Below are 15,233 nucleotides of genomic sequence, written 5' to 3' on the forward strand. Positions count from 1 at the left end.
TAGGGAGTCAATTTTTTAACTTATGGGAGTTGATTTCTCAACCCCCTAATTCTTAGGCTTGTAGCCAAAGAAAAATGTGCATTTTTCTTTGGCTAAAAGCAGAAGGAGCACTGGAGCTGGTTGGGCTGGAAGAGCTGAGTACATAGGAACCTCGCCACAAAACCTGGGCAGCGCAACCAATGGTTGTTACTCCCCCTTACAGCAAGTTTTAAAGTTCAATTCCCACTGCCCCCATGCCCCATTTGGGGGTTAGGGGCCGGGGTTTAGGGGTTAGGGCTGTTTTTTTAAATACACTTGGCAAGGTTTATAGTACATTGTATCAAATATGTATTGGTATGTATTGGATACATATTAGTATGTATCAGATACATATTGGTATGCATTGGATATGTATCCAATACAATGATAAATTGTATTGCTATGTATTGGTACAAATCAGATACATTGGTATGTATTGGTACATATTGGATACAGCAATACAATGTATTGCTATCAACAATGTGCCTATACTATACTCTACTATAACCAGGCCTTTTTGTTATTGTATAGGTCTGGTTGTACCAACCTATACTAATAACTGTACTAGTATTGGCCCTTACTGAAATTGGCCTTTATAGTATTCTGTGGTTTTTCTCTGAAACAAAAAATACAGGTATACATAGTAACTTTTTTTGCCCCTGGTTACCGCAATAACACACTTAACCAGGTGTAAACATGAGGCAATGACATGTGGGCTCCTGATGATTGTCCAGGTGAAACATGCCACCTACCTGGTCATTGCGGCAATAGCAAGGGCTTATTTAGGAACACCGGGTAGGTCTTGTTCTGTTGAGAGATTGTTCTCTGTGGCTCCAGACATGGTTGTATGTTCCCTTCAACTACTTCAAAATCCTTCAGCAGCCTTATGTGGCTTTGTGAGGATTTTTCCCTCTCAGGGGAATTTGCTGAGGCCAGAAAGGCTTTGGGTGCTCTGATTCCCAAGCCCAAGAAATAGATAGATTTTCATCCCTACTGACACCAGGGGGGAAAGTGTGGCACTCTCTAAAGAGTGCCAGACCGTAATTTTGTCAGGCTCTGGGTTGGATGTCAGTTGAATGTTGGTGGTGCTCCCAGGAGCAAGTAATGGCTATGCTGATGCTGAACTCATTACAAACTGCAGGCTGGATGTGATGTTGAATGGATCATACTCCCAGTCTAATCTCATGTGGGGATTGGGGCAAAGTTTTGGCTGTCCAACTGCATCACATGGTGTGTTTTTCTGTTTAACTGATAATCCCTCCCAAGCCTATCCAGAATTTACTTCCCAGTTTCTCTCCATTGTACATCCTTTACAAGGTAGGAGTGTCAAATTTATGTCACCATGTGAGCAACTACTTGGAAGTGAAACCCAGGGTTTTCCACCCGCACTTTGGAGTATCATGCCATTCAGAATTCACTACTTCACTGAATGCATGTTGCTGGTAACATTTGTGTTGGCTTGTAAAGCCCACGCATACTGAAGACTCCACAAAGGTTTCACATTACATTTTACTCATTCATCATCCAATGCGTACTTAGGCGGATTTGTCCCCTCCTCAATCTGGCTTGGCAGAGAATTTGATCTCTCTGCCAACACTAGGTCAGCCTTGTTTCCAATTATGTTTTCTTCCCTTTCTTCCTAGTTTTAAGAAGTATTATCACAGGAGTTCTGGGCATTGAAGGGAGTGACAACTCCTCACAATGATCAGTCAGTACAGGTCATCAAGGGTAGTAACTCGCCTCAACGGCTGGTAAAGCTGCTCACCAAGTGGAGTTGTAACTCCCTTCAATGACCAGCTATACCAGTCACTGAGGGGAGTTGCAACTTCCCCTGATGACCGGTACTGACTGGTCATTGAAGGGAGTTACAACTCCTGCCAATGACCAGTAAAGCTGGGTCATCAATGCGGAGTTGTAACTCCCTTTGATGACCACCTGTACTGGTCATCAAGGAGAGTTGTAACTACCCTCAATGGCCAGTCAATCCTGGTCATCGGGGGGAGTTACAACTCCTGCCAACGACAGGTACAGCTGGGTCATGGAGAGGAGTTGCAACTCTCCTTGATGACTGGTACAGGTGGTCATTGAAGGGAGTTACAACTCCACATCAATGACCCAGCTGTACTAGTCATCCAGGGGATGGAACTCTCCTCAATGAATGGTACAGGTGGTCATCAAGAAGAGATACAACTCCCCTTGATGACCTGTACTTTACAGGGGACTGTCCACCCTGACGTTTGGCCAAAAATCAGGGTAGACATGTCACACAAGTGACAGTCCATCACCACCTAGGTGATGTAATTCTCTTCAATGACCGCTGCAGCTGGCCATCAAGAGGAGACACAACTCCCCTCATTGAAATGTACTTTGCAGGGGAGTTTCCAGCCTGATGTTTGGCCAAAAATCATGGGATGTTTGGCCAAAAATCATGGTGGAAATGTCACACAAGTGACAGTCTACCTGTATACCAGCCCAACAAGAGGAATCCCCTCTTCGCAGTCTGGCATACATATACCAGCTTGCCAAGAGGGATCACTCTCAGCAGGCTGGTATACATATAAAAGCCCACCAAGGGGGCTCTGAGATTTCATGACATGGATTTTATTGAATCTTGGGCTTTATGAGGTTCAATTAAACCTCCATGAAATTAAAAACTATGCACTGGAACAGGCAGGATTTACAACTTGAGCTCCTGCTGCACTTATCCGGCTAAAATTTGGGATCTGCTGTGATATTATTCTCTAGAAGAATGATGGTTGTCTCATCCACAAGCTGTTACAGTAACCCATGATGTGAGCCCAGAGCCAACTGAGCTATCAAATATGATTCAAGTTGAGCTGCACTCAAGTCATAAATTGGTCAAGGTGAAATTCCGCCCCACTCACCTTATTAAGCTAGAGATGAGATCAGCTTTAGTTAGACACAACATCAACATTGGCTGAAGCTTAGGCCCCGTTTGGAGCCGATATAATCCGGGTGATATATGAGTTTTTTTGCCTGACATCCTATGTGACATCTGATCAGGTCCGCCAAAACTTGATCAGATGTCACAAAATTCCAGATTATATCGCGCAATTATATCGGCTCCAAACGGGGCCTTAGCCTTGAATTGCACACTCTACACAGTTGACATCTAGCAGGGTTCCAGAAAGAAATTATGGTCTGGCACTCTCTAGAGAGTGCCACACTTTCCCCCCTGGTGTGGGTAGTGGTACTGGCCACATCTGGCCAGTATAGTATTGAGATTTTTTTTTGTTTCTTCCTTCATTTGGACATATTATTTTCAAAAAAAAAAAACCTCATGCAATTGGATATAGTATCAAAATTTCATTACGGAAAAATGGAAATAACAGTACTGTTATTGGACCAAAAAAATAGGGTCTTGGAAAAACGACTCCCAACTTTTGGGAAAACGACTCCCATACGTCGGCGCGACTGTTTTTCGACCAGCGCTCGACATCAACCTAGACCCTTTTTTTGGGAGTCATCGACCCAAAATAATTTTTTTTGGGAGTCGTTGTGCTAATTTTTCGTATTGTTTTTTATTATTTTTAATATGTATAATTTTTTTGTCCCACGTACTAGAGAACATAGGCTTGTTTATCTTCTTTTGTTGTCACACATTTTAGTGTATTACAGAAGCATTTGTTTTTTCATTGATTTAGATTCAACAATTAATTTTACATGTGAGTCAGGCATTAATGTCTCAAAGCAAATAAAAATCAATCTTCAATCAACGTGCCACAACAGATACCAAAACAAGAAATTAACAAAGGAGCCATGCATATATCTATCTTGACCGTTTTCTTTAGCTAAGTGTTATATAAAAACAAAACGAAGAAGGAAATGCAAAGGAAGCAGAATGACATCATGTTTAGGCAAGAGGATATACAGCAACTGAGCTTAAACAGGAGATACAAGGATATCATCCGAGCCGATGGACGCGGCTGGAGCAGGACAAATCAAGTCGCCATTGCTGGTTACCAGCGGATCCACAACACGAGCCGGGGCGAAGGAAGCGTCACTCTTGGAGAGAGGAGGGGGTGGGTGAGCGGCAGAAGTGGCGACGGGAATGACGAGAGTTTCGAGGGATTGATTGGCTTGCTCCGAGGGCGCCGGGATGACCAGGGTTTCTTCTGACTCCGGGGGCACTTGGCTGACGTCCTCATTCGGGAGAGGGATGGCTAATGCTGCCGAGTCGACACCTGCATAAACGATGGTAATCGAAGCTGGGGTCAGTTCGTCATCCTTGTCCTGTGTTCGGGCCCAAAGAAGGGAGATGGGGCATACTACTCAACTGAGACGATCAGAAGATACACTCTCAACATCGGTGTTCATAATCTCGTCAGTCATCTCCACATCCTCACAGCCGTCGTCGGTTTGGTTTTTGGTTGCGCTTTCGAGATGGGCGAGATGCTGGGCAGACCAGGCTTCGGTTTTGAAGCGGTCGAGTTGATCGAGCTGAGCCTCGACAGCTTTGATGAGCCGTTTCCTCCAGCTCTTGACCTTCGGGTTGCCTCTGGAGAGGATTGCGTCGGCCTTGATCTGGAGCTGGGTGAGGCCCTCTTCGAAGGCCTGGACGGAGCGGTTGACGGGGTGGTTGAAGGCCAGCTTGGTCGACGAGGGCGTTGGACTGTCGGACTGCTCGGGCGAGGCCACGAACTTGAGGTCGAACAGAGCCGGATAGGTGAACTCGCTCTTCAGCTTGTCGAATGTCAGTTCGAGCTCAGCCAGATGCTTCAAGGATTGATGCGCCCGGAACTGCTGTTGAATCAGACGAGCAGCTGCATCCTGCTCTTCGGGCGAATGCTTGGGCGGTTGGGGACTCGGCGTCCTCCGGCGAGCGGCCGAAGGCGGCGGCGAAGAAGTGGCGAGGACAGGTATTGATGGGTCCTGTGTGGGATCGAGTACATAGAAATCGCTGTCATGGTCCGATTCGCTCGCCAGCGGCTGGTCCAGTTGTGCAGGGGCTGGAGACGGCGTCCGATGTGCCCTGATCATCGAATTCGTCAGGATCCCCGGGTACTTCGTCTGCATCTTCTTCGCCCAGGATATCGGCACAACACACTGTCTTCCGTCTGGGAGCGTTACCTCGACTTTCATCTCTTCCTCCGGCACGGATTGTCCGAGCTGCCTCATCTTGGCTTCAGCCAGCCTTCGGGCTCTTTCGGCGCGCAAGGAGTCCTGCTAATTGTTGCAATTCAAAAGTCAGTTCAACGATCGTGAACTTGCCGCGTGTATGCAGAAAGTTTGACTCTTACCTCGGTGTAGTTCGGAGGCCCATGATGCAATGAGGCTCGGCGACATGGATGGCCATAAGGAAACCGGTTCTGCAGTGCATCCCGATCCAGCTTGTGCTGACGCAATTGATGTAGTGGATGGGAGGAGTTGTAGCCTAAGCTATGAGGATGGCTCTCGAGGGCATCTCGGTCTAGCTGCTGCTGGCGCAAATGGCGCAGTGGATGAATGTTGGGGGCCTGATAGCGGTCGTGATAGCCCAATTCTTGGGGATGGAACAAGCCGGCGGACTCGCGATGGGGGTGGTGGGAGTGGGAGTAAGGACGGCGGGGATAGCTATCATAGGGATCTGGGCAGAAGGGGGATGGGTGTTGGTCGAGGAAATCGAAGAGGGGGGCCTGGCCGTAGCCCGAGGGCTGTTGGTGACGAGGGTAGAAGAAGGATGACATTTTCCTGGGAGCTGAGGCTTATGGTTGGTGCAAATGCTTTGTCTGGATGTCTTGCGTGGATGGGCGGCGGCGTGCGAGAGGGCATACCCTTTAATAGCAGTTCGACGATTTCTTTGGCTACCGAAACGAGGCTCGGCGCGGAGCAGCCCGTGCTTACCGAACATTCTACCGATTTCTGGAACGGCACCGGCCTTTGCGAGAGCAGTCTGGAAAGTTCACACCGGGGGACCGAGCGGGGACGACGGTCGGGGCTCTCGGCTTTCGGGCCACCCGCCGGTCGACTCTTCTTCGGTCACCGGTGTGCTTTTACCAAGGGCACTCGAGCCCGAACTTAACACAAGTCCCTCCCTGTGCTCGCGGGGCGCGAGCACCCTCCCGCTTGCGGGAGGGACTTGTGCCTAATGTCCCAAATTTGGCTTGAGGCTGCCCAGCCATTTGTCCAAAATTCCCTTCAAACCCACCTATCACCGTATACCCTTCTGATTTCTTCACAGCCTCGAGTACCATTAGAATCAGCTTTCATTTCTACATAATATCATGTATTCAGCACAATACCTACCCCCATCCCCTCAAAGAGAAATTGATGTAAAAAACCCCACTTTAGAGCCTATCCGGCCTGGTGTAGACCGGATAGCGCGTCCGGCCTAGTCACATGAAAATAAGGTTGGACATCTCTACCGCAAGCTGCCTGCATGGGATGGCACTCTTTGAGAGACCAGTCATTTTTAAGTTAATACCAAACAAACCCGTGAGAGCATGTCCAACGGCGACCTTCGGATGATCCAATGGCTTGTTCACATTGCTCAAGAAGAGCCCTCGCAAGAATGGCCGCTGAGCGGTCAGTGATGAATGGATTTACTTGAAAAAACTTGTACAAGATAGCTAAGATCAAGGCCTACAAACTGGCACATGAGGCATGGAAATTGAAGCCAAAAGAGGGGAGTAAAAAGAGATGTAATTTCAAAAAACATGATTTTCTCTGTAAAACCCCGTCAGCCTCAGGCCAAGCATGGGACTTTAGTCCTAAGCCTCTCCTTCAGAGACGCTTCGCGCCTCCTCGGAGAGGCTTAGTTAAGCTCGACTCGAGCCCAGCACAGAGCACCACCGTGTGTTCAGAAAACACGCTCTTCTGCCCCTGGTTCCGGGAAACAGCCCGCAGCTCAATAAGGGACTGCTCAGGCTCTCGCTCTTCATAGCTTGCTCGGACAAAAAGCACCTTAGCCCTCTCTGACTGCTCAATATGTATGTATCATTTTGGAAGAAAGAATCCATATTAATCATTGCGGCTCAGGTATATGTAAAAGACCACAGGAGGGCTGAAGTCAAAGGTAATAAATGATTCATCATTGCACACACATGTGACATCACGGGGGTGCTATAGAAGGAAATACTTCAATCTCCAGTCAATGAGCCCAAAAACCTATAAAACAGTTATGAAAATGAAACTATAAAAGAAGGTGATCAAGAGAGAAGGGGTCACACTTTTAAGAATAGAGGAGTTGAACATGAGGATTGAGAAGAAAGTAGAAAATATAAACATTCAAACTGCGCACTGCAGAAATCAACTGCTGGGACTAGATTGTGCAAGCAGTTCTTGGACAGACTTTGTCCGGGGATTTCTGCGCCTTTCTGGGTCCGGGGCGCGTAACTTGTTGGTCAGACCCTGTTTGAAAACTGCTGGGACAACCTTGTTCAATTTTTCCATATTTGCGGTGTTTGATGTTTTTGTTTCTGAGAAAAACCTGATCAAAGACTGTTTTCCACGTGAATTGAATTTTGGCTTGAGGACTTCAGTTACAGTATCCCAGAAATCTTGGTCATCCTTGAAAGACTGCTTGAATACCACACTTTGATGATTCTTGCACCAATAACCAATCAAAGCAGTGGATAATCTGATGAGTTCTTCTGAATTTGGCTGCGAGGAACTCAGCCAATCAATTAGCAATTTTTGGATTTCAGAGAAATCCCGGGAGCTGGGAGGTTCTTGAAGGAAATTTCTATTTTTAACCTTGAAATTTCCAAAGATTGGTAATATGTTTATGGTTTGTCCCATCATTAAATCATCTAGCCATTCATAAAAAAACTTTCTGTAGATTTTTCCATCCCATGCACTACTCTTTGATTCAAATGTATCTTCCAAACCTATGAAGCAAGCTTTCACATAAACCATCAACCGTTTGAACCGAGTTAAAAATCTGCTGTTTTCAAGAAGCTTCCTGTTATTATAAGTGACTACAGCAGATCCCCAAGATGCATCTTCTTCTTCATCATATACAAGGTTCCTTACTACAACTGCAAGGTCTTCAAGGTGGAACTTTTTAAGTTTTTTATTGGCTTTGACTTCAGTCAGAATATTTTCAAGATCTTGAAGAAGTTTCTCTTCTTCTTTATCAAATGTGATGTGATACAAAACTCTGGGGTCTTGGGGCTTCAATTGATTGGGGAAGAAACTCAATGGTGGAATTCTGAAGTTTCCAACTTGAGTAAAATTATCTTCATGGATTTCAACTGGTTTGCGGAACTCTAATTTTGATTTGATCCCATTGTATATTAATCTTCTGAATGACTTATCCAAATCATCACCAAGACCATCAAGCCACTTGAAAACATCAATTCTGGATGTTCCATAGTATACTTTAGTGATCAACATGCATAATTCAAATGCTTCATTTGAATTTGCTTCATGGGAAAGGTAAGTAGATAGTCCGGCTTGAATTGGTCCAAAGTCCATCCCTTCTTCAACATGGTCAATAGATCCAATAACTGGCAGTTCATTTTCTCCTGGATTGAAAGCCTGGTCAAATAGCCAATCTACAAGCTTATGGTGAGCTTCATATTCATCTTGGTAATTGCTTTCAATTCCATGAATGCTGGTGAGTACAGACTTATTGATCAATATAAGCCACTCAACCAATCTGATAAACATGTCAAAAATTTGTCTTTTCCCTTTAATAGACAAAGAATCATGAGTTGCAGTCTCATTATTTGTAACTTTTAAAACCCTGATTGCATATTTTTTGGTGGGTTGATTCCAAATTAATCTGACAGGATATTTTTCCATTGAATCCAATTTGATGACTTCTCCCCATCTCAAACTGGGAGGCATACATGAAAGTTTTTCACGGAACCTATTAATGAATAAATCCAAGTATTCATCATTCATTTGGATTTTGTTTCTTGGATAATGTGTTTTATTCAAGTATTCCTCTATCTCTTCATCTGAGATTGTTTTCAGGTTTTTCATAGCTTTAGCATGATTTTTTTTGTGTTGATCAAAATATTCTTGTTTTTTGTTTTCTGATCTACCTGTTTTAATTGGTTCATCATGAATCATCATGTCTTGCAAATCGCTTTCATTATGCTCATCATCCACATGGCTTTCTACACCCTCAGAGTGTGGATCTGCTTCAAGAGCTTGGATTTGAATGTCATCTCCAGGGAAAAACAAATCCGAATCTTGCTTCCAACCTGGTTGATCCAAAAATTTAAACAGTGCTTGCCATGCAGTATGAGGATTGCTGGATCCCAAGGTATTTTCTAGTAACTTGGATATTTCAATCTTGTTGATAATTGACTCCTCCATTTCATCTGATATTTTATTGCCCATGCTACCTCCAAAAACAGCTTCATGAAATTTATCAACTTCATGGGAGTTTATCATTTCTTCCAATCCTTCTGAGAATCCTTTTATAACCTTGCCAGAATCAGATGCTTTATTTTCATCTAAAGTTTTCTCTTGGTGGTCATTGCCTCCAACCAAATCATTTAATTTGTGGTGGTCAATGATGGCTATTGAATCCATTATGGGATTATTATTGGCTTTCTTATCAACTTGAATAGGATCATGCATTGTAGAAATTCCCCATGTCAAATTATCTGTGATAAAAAAGGAATGATATTTTCAGATATATCTCTTCAGGCAAATTTTTATTTGATATTTCCCACTCACTTTGATCCTCATTGTTATCTTGATGTTTGGAGTATTGATGAGAATTTGTATGATCTTGAATTTTCATGTAATCTTTTCCAGGTAAATCCAAGTCTGAATCTGCCTTCCATTCCGATTGATCCAACAATGTGATCCATTGATTATAAAGATCTTTTGAGCCCAAATTCAATTGAGGTTCTGAAAGCCTGTACATCTCAGGGTCTTCGTTGATGAAATCCATTCTTGTATGGTGAATGGCAGGGGACATGGATGTCTCATGAATGTTGTTATCAGTAGATAAGCCGCATGGGTAGGGGCTTGGTTGTGAATTACCTTGACTGCCATGTTGTTCTGCCCTTGGCCTCTTGAACCCGTCTGGCAGCAAAGTATTTGGTGCCTCCCCTGATTTCAACAGAATTAGACTGAGAACACGGATGAAGTTTGAAGATAGGAAAAAAATAGATGAAAAGAGTTCTCTTACATTGAGTGTTACTATGACAGCTAAGATGACAGGGTCGGCAGGTTTCAACTTGATTCTCCGGGGGGCGCTTCCGACTGAATTGTTTTCCAAGGTCATATGCGTTGATGATATCCTCTTGAGCTGGAGCTGACAGGCTCGGTAGCGCTGGACGAGCTGCCACTCCGCAGGCAAGGTAGCTGATCAGAAAGCAAATATTTCGTAACATGACTTTCACAACGGGCTTGGCAATACTTGAAGAGCTTTATAGCTAACTAATTTCTGGATAAGTACTTAAATCCGCTGAAGGAGGTATTTGACTGGAAAAGACTCATGGGAAGTTCTAAGATGATGTTCGGGTGGTACATCAAGCACTTGCCCATAATCCGAATTGATATTTAGATAAAACATCTATCTGCAGAACGCAGTTCACAGTTCAGGTCTGTTCAAGTATCACCGTGCCATCCACACCCTCGTCTCATCATGTAACGTCAAAGCTCCCCGTTTGAGAGCATCATGATCTTCCCCACGTCAAGGTAAACATGTAACGACAAAGCTCCCCGTTTGAGAGCATAATGATCTTCTAGTATTTCAGAAGTTCCACATACTTGAACAGTGATGTCAGGTTTCAAAACTCATGGGTTCTCCATCGTTTCTGTAAACCATCACAAAAAAACAACCCAACGGTTTTCCCTTTTGAATCGGCTGAAATTGAATACAAGTTGAAGTTACATACAACAACATCAATTACTAATTATTACATACATCAAAAAACCAACAAGAAAGTGTGCAAGTTTGATAATTACAGAGAGAAAAATGGCACCCCGGGGCAACAGCAGTAGCGCTGGGCGCGCGCTCTGCAGCCAAGTCATCGCAGTCTCGCAGGGATCCAAAAGAGCGGGATCAAAATCCCCCAGCGCGCCGCGAAGGCATCATGCCCTATCATGCCTCTTGAAACCCTTCCGACTACGCAGCTGCGGTAGCGAAAGGGGGGCGGACCGCGAGCCTCCTGGTCAAACCAATCTGCTGGCCCAAACCCTGGAACAGAGCCTCTCGAACGGAGGGTCCGGGCTGTCCCTAAATAATAATTAACACAAGTCCCCCCTGGTGGGTGACTCGCTGTGGCTGGCCGCGAAGCCGCCCCTCCCTTTTTGAATTTTTATAGCTCCTCCTCCATCCTCTCCACAGATCTGTCCCTGATGCAACTTATGCAACATCACTATCCCTACAATTTGACCTTCTCAGATTTTCCCTATCACCAAGCGTTGGTCTTCAATATTTTTTTAAAAAAGTGGAGAATGCTCAAGTGTTCCAAATTAAGTTCCACCAGTTTGCAACTCCAGGAATCATTTTCAAAATTCTGGCTACAAGAAAGAATAGTGTTTATAGGCAGCTTTGTCTCCCTCTCATGTACAATGATGCTGGAGCAAAACTCAGGCCTCCACCAAGACATCTATATACAATTATATTGCATCTGTGCACAAATTGCACACCTTGTTTCAGACACAAAATATTATACTCCAAATTTGCCTGCCACTCATGACAACTTTTTGGAAATGATTTCAACCAACTATTCTCAATCATTGTAAATTTTTAATAGTGTGAAACATCAACACCCATTGTTCATGCAGCTGCAATTTGTTTAGAAAATTAGGGGGATCCAAAGTTGGCTGGTTGCAACTTGCATACACTTTTGCAAGTTGATGTTCAAGGCTTTTTGTTAGAACTAGACTTTTTATTGTTGTGAAACCAAAACCAGACTGAGAAACACAAGTTAGAAAAAGAAAAAATAACAGACAGGGAAAATTGAGAGGGAGTAAGTTTACCACTTGAAGAGATAGATACTATCTAGGCAACCAAAAATCTGAGGAGAGGGAGAGCAGTAAGGAAATAAGAGTGAGGAAGAAGAGAAGGGACACAGTTCAGCCAAGGCACAAGAGGATTGAGGATTGAGGGTGATTGAGTTTCTGGTGTTGATTCTCACCAAATTGGCAAAAGAGCTGTTTGATGCAGAGCAAAGATTGAAGCAGTTTGACAAAGTAAATGAGGAATTAGAAGCGGAAGAGGTGATTTGAAGCGGGGTAGTGGAGATATGTGGAGAGAGGAAGCAGTGAATGTTTGAGTGTGCAAGTGTCCGCTATTTATGGATGGATCAAGGGTAAGGCAATCCAGGGAGTCAAGACTGTGTGTTGAAAATGGTCCAGGGATGAGAATTTAAGTTCCTACGGACCATCCTAACTGACAGTCAAAAGTATAGAATGATGTAAGTTTCACAGGGAGTGTCACATCAAGTCAGACAGCAACTCAACACTTTTCTAACACCAAATTTCAAAACTACATTCAAGGAGGCCTGTGGGGTGAAGTAAAATGTCAGGCTTGGTGATGCCAAGAGTATGAATACTCCTCTAGCTACGCCGGCGACAGAGCATGGTGCGATGTAGCGCGCATCAAATGTGCGGTAGAAGTGCGAAGTAGCTTAGGAAAAGCTACTTCTAATGAAACAAAAAAAGAGGTTAACGGAGGGGCCAGGGGCGCCTGGGGTGGTTTAGTGCCCTCCGCGGTTCTTACAGGGCCTGCGCACAAAATGCGCAGGGGTTTTTGTGTCCTGTGGCTTCTGGGGCCCTTGGAAAGGGGGTAGTTGCGCGATTACTCGCACCCAGGATATAGTTTGGGATAAAATCCCGATAGAAAAGGGAAAAAACGCAGACTTACTCTCAGCGAGGGTCTGCGGTAAAAAAGGCTACTGATTCAAGTAAACCAAGGTCGAGGCAAGGTCCGGCTGGCGCACAGGTCAATTAGACGAGGGCGAGACAGGCAAAGCTTCGAAGTGGTTATAAATGTATCTGGGGGACCTTGAATCACCCAAAGGCCCCCATTTATATATTCGAGCTACAACCGGTAGGGTTGTAGCTCTGTTTAGTTATTCTTCCTTCGGCTCTTCGGCCGGAGGAGTAGAGCGTGGACAGGAGCGTTTGAGGATTCTAGGATCCACATCGCTCCTGTCATTCATCTTTTGGAGATGACGGGTTCTCTCCCTCGATCCGAGGGAGGGTATTTGATTTTCTAATCATTCTTGGACTGTTCATCTGCTGCCGGGGAGATTCAGTAGTTCATTTTACTGCTACACTCCTCCGGCCGTTTCACATTGGTCCTTCTGTTGTCGTTTCTCCTAGTTTGATCGAACTGGAGAATGTCTTGCAACCCGTTCTCTTTGAACTTAGCTAAGTCCCTCGATCGGAGGCGCGCGAGCGCTGTCGCGAAGCGACCCTCCGAAGGAGGGACTTACGCCCTACCTCGCAAAACAGTAGGCAGCAGATGTCTGTTTTCAGCCTTTTTTGCTTGTCCCTCCGTTGAGGCTACGCAAGGACAGCTGGGGCCAAGTCAGCTGCTTCAAGAGATAGCCAAGAAGCATGGCTCTCTGCTGGTATCTTTCTTTTACCTGTAACACATGAGCTTGATTTTTAAAAAAATAAATAAGAGCTGCCAGGTTTTGACAGGTGTCAAAAGTATGGCTTTGACCGAGGCCTGTTTGAACAATGCCCTCCCAAAACCCATGAACTCCTTTTTGTTTCATTTGGGATTCAAGAGTGTTTTTGAAGGGATCCGACCTCAGGAAGGTGGAAAGTGAAAGGGCAGATGTAGGCGGACAAATCTGTCTGCTCAGATTTTCGATGGCTTTTACTTGAGTCGAGATATCAAGAGTTGAAGATTTTGAAAATTCTCCCCAGCCAAATGGGATTTCTGCTGCCTACTGTTTTGCGAGGTAGGGCGTAAGTCCCTCCTTCGGAGGGACGCTTCGCGACAGCGCTCGCGCGCCTCCAATCGAGGGACTTAGCTAAGTTTGGTTCTCTTACCTTGAGAGCGGGTTTCAACCAATTCATAACTGGTTCTCCGGCCGTTTTTGGCTGGAGTTCTACTATTCACCCCTCAACTTGGTTTAAGGTTTGAGGGGATATGTATTGCATAGTTTCTGGTGCGCGGCGCTTCTGCGCTGCATTTAATACTCATTAATGAATACCCTTTCTATCCTTGTGCGCGGCGCTCTGCGCCGCTACTATTAGTGAAAGAATGTAATTTCTATCTTATCTTCAGCGGCCCTTTGCGCCGCTACTACATATGCTAGCATTGTTAGCCGGGCTCTAACTTATCATAGTAGCCCGGCTGACATAAAATTAGACTTGCATGACCTTTTGCAACTTGGTTTTCAGGATCTGACTTGAATGCCAACTTGCAAAATTGCATGCAATTGCACAAGGTCAACTTTAAAACCCCCATTATGCACCTGAAACAGAAACCCTAGAAGACTGCCACAGTCAACTTTCCATCCCTCCTCAAATAATTCAATAATTCAGCAAAAATTGAGTACGTATACCTAGCAAGCACTGCTAATTGTCATAATATTCAAAACATATATACACATGTGTAGCTGACACATTTTACAAATTAATAGTGCAAGTCAAAGACGTAGTAAACAGCCTAATTTAATACAAATATGTTAACCATGTTGAGGACATCATTTGAGGATAAGAACTGGAACACAGCCAATTCTCTGGACACATAAACCATGATAAAGCTACATATAGTTGACCATGTGCAAAAAAATGAGACTTCAAGTTTGGTAATGAATTTTGCTCATTGTCATTGAAAAACATGCTACTATGTGGAATTGATTATAATAGAGTGAAATTTTAGCCTGAGCTCCACCCTTGTACTGGAGAGTTATCTTTGTCAATGTAACCTCTTTATCTTTTTGTGAGCTGATCAATAATTTTGCACCTAGCATCCGCTTTGTCAAGCATGTGACCATTATTCAAGTCCCATTGCACAATCTCTGCAGGATATTCAGGTTGCACAACAACTATTGAATTTACATAGATCAGACAGTTGAGCAAACATGGATTGAGTAACAATAGTATAAATAACGGATGGTATTTTGACTGATGATACAACATAGATGAGATCCAGCCAGGCAAGGGACACGTTCAATAATTGAGAATTATATCATGTAAGTTCCTTTGAGGCAGTGGGACTGCAGATTGTAGCAATGAGGAGCTTGGAAATTATGAAAAAGCTCAATGGAATAAGCCTGCATGAGGAGGTGGAAAGGGTGAGGAATGTACCAGTGTTTTTGAGGAATTTGGAT

The 15,233-nt window shown here is 44.4% G+C and overlaps 1 protein-coding gene across 1 annotated transcript; it reads right to left on the reverse strand.

Annotated features, from left to right (window-relative positions):
- Nucleotides 1-3,921: 3,921 nt before the first annotated feature.
- On the reverse strand, nucleotides 3,922-5,705 carry PtA15_2A362 (uncharacterized protein; the record flags this gene model as incomplete). Its single annotated transcript, XM_053166376.1, has 3 exons — nucleotides 3,922-4,223; nucleotides 4,317-5,205; nucleotides 5,280-5,705. 3 exons carry the CDS (start codon nucleotides 5,703-5,705, stop codon nucleotides 3,922-3,924), a joined length of 1,617 nt encoding a protein of 538 aa, XP_053017604.1.
- Between the last annotated feature and the right edge of the window lie 9,528 nt (nucleotides 5,706-15,233).

Source organism: Puccinia triticina, chromosome 2A (genome assembly GCF_026914185.1).
Source record: "Puccinia triticina chromosome 2A, complete sequence".
NCBI classification, from domain to species: domain Eukaryota; kingdom Fungi; phylum Basidiomycota; class Pucciniomycetes; order Pucciniales; family Pucciniaceae; genus Puccinia; species Puccinia triticina.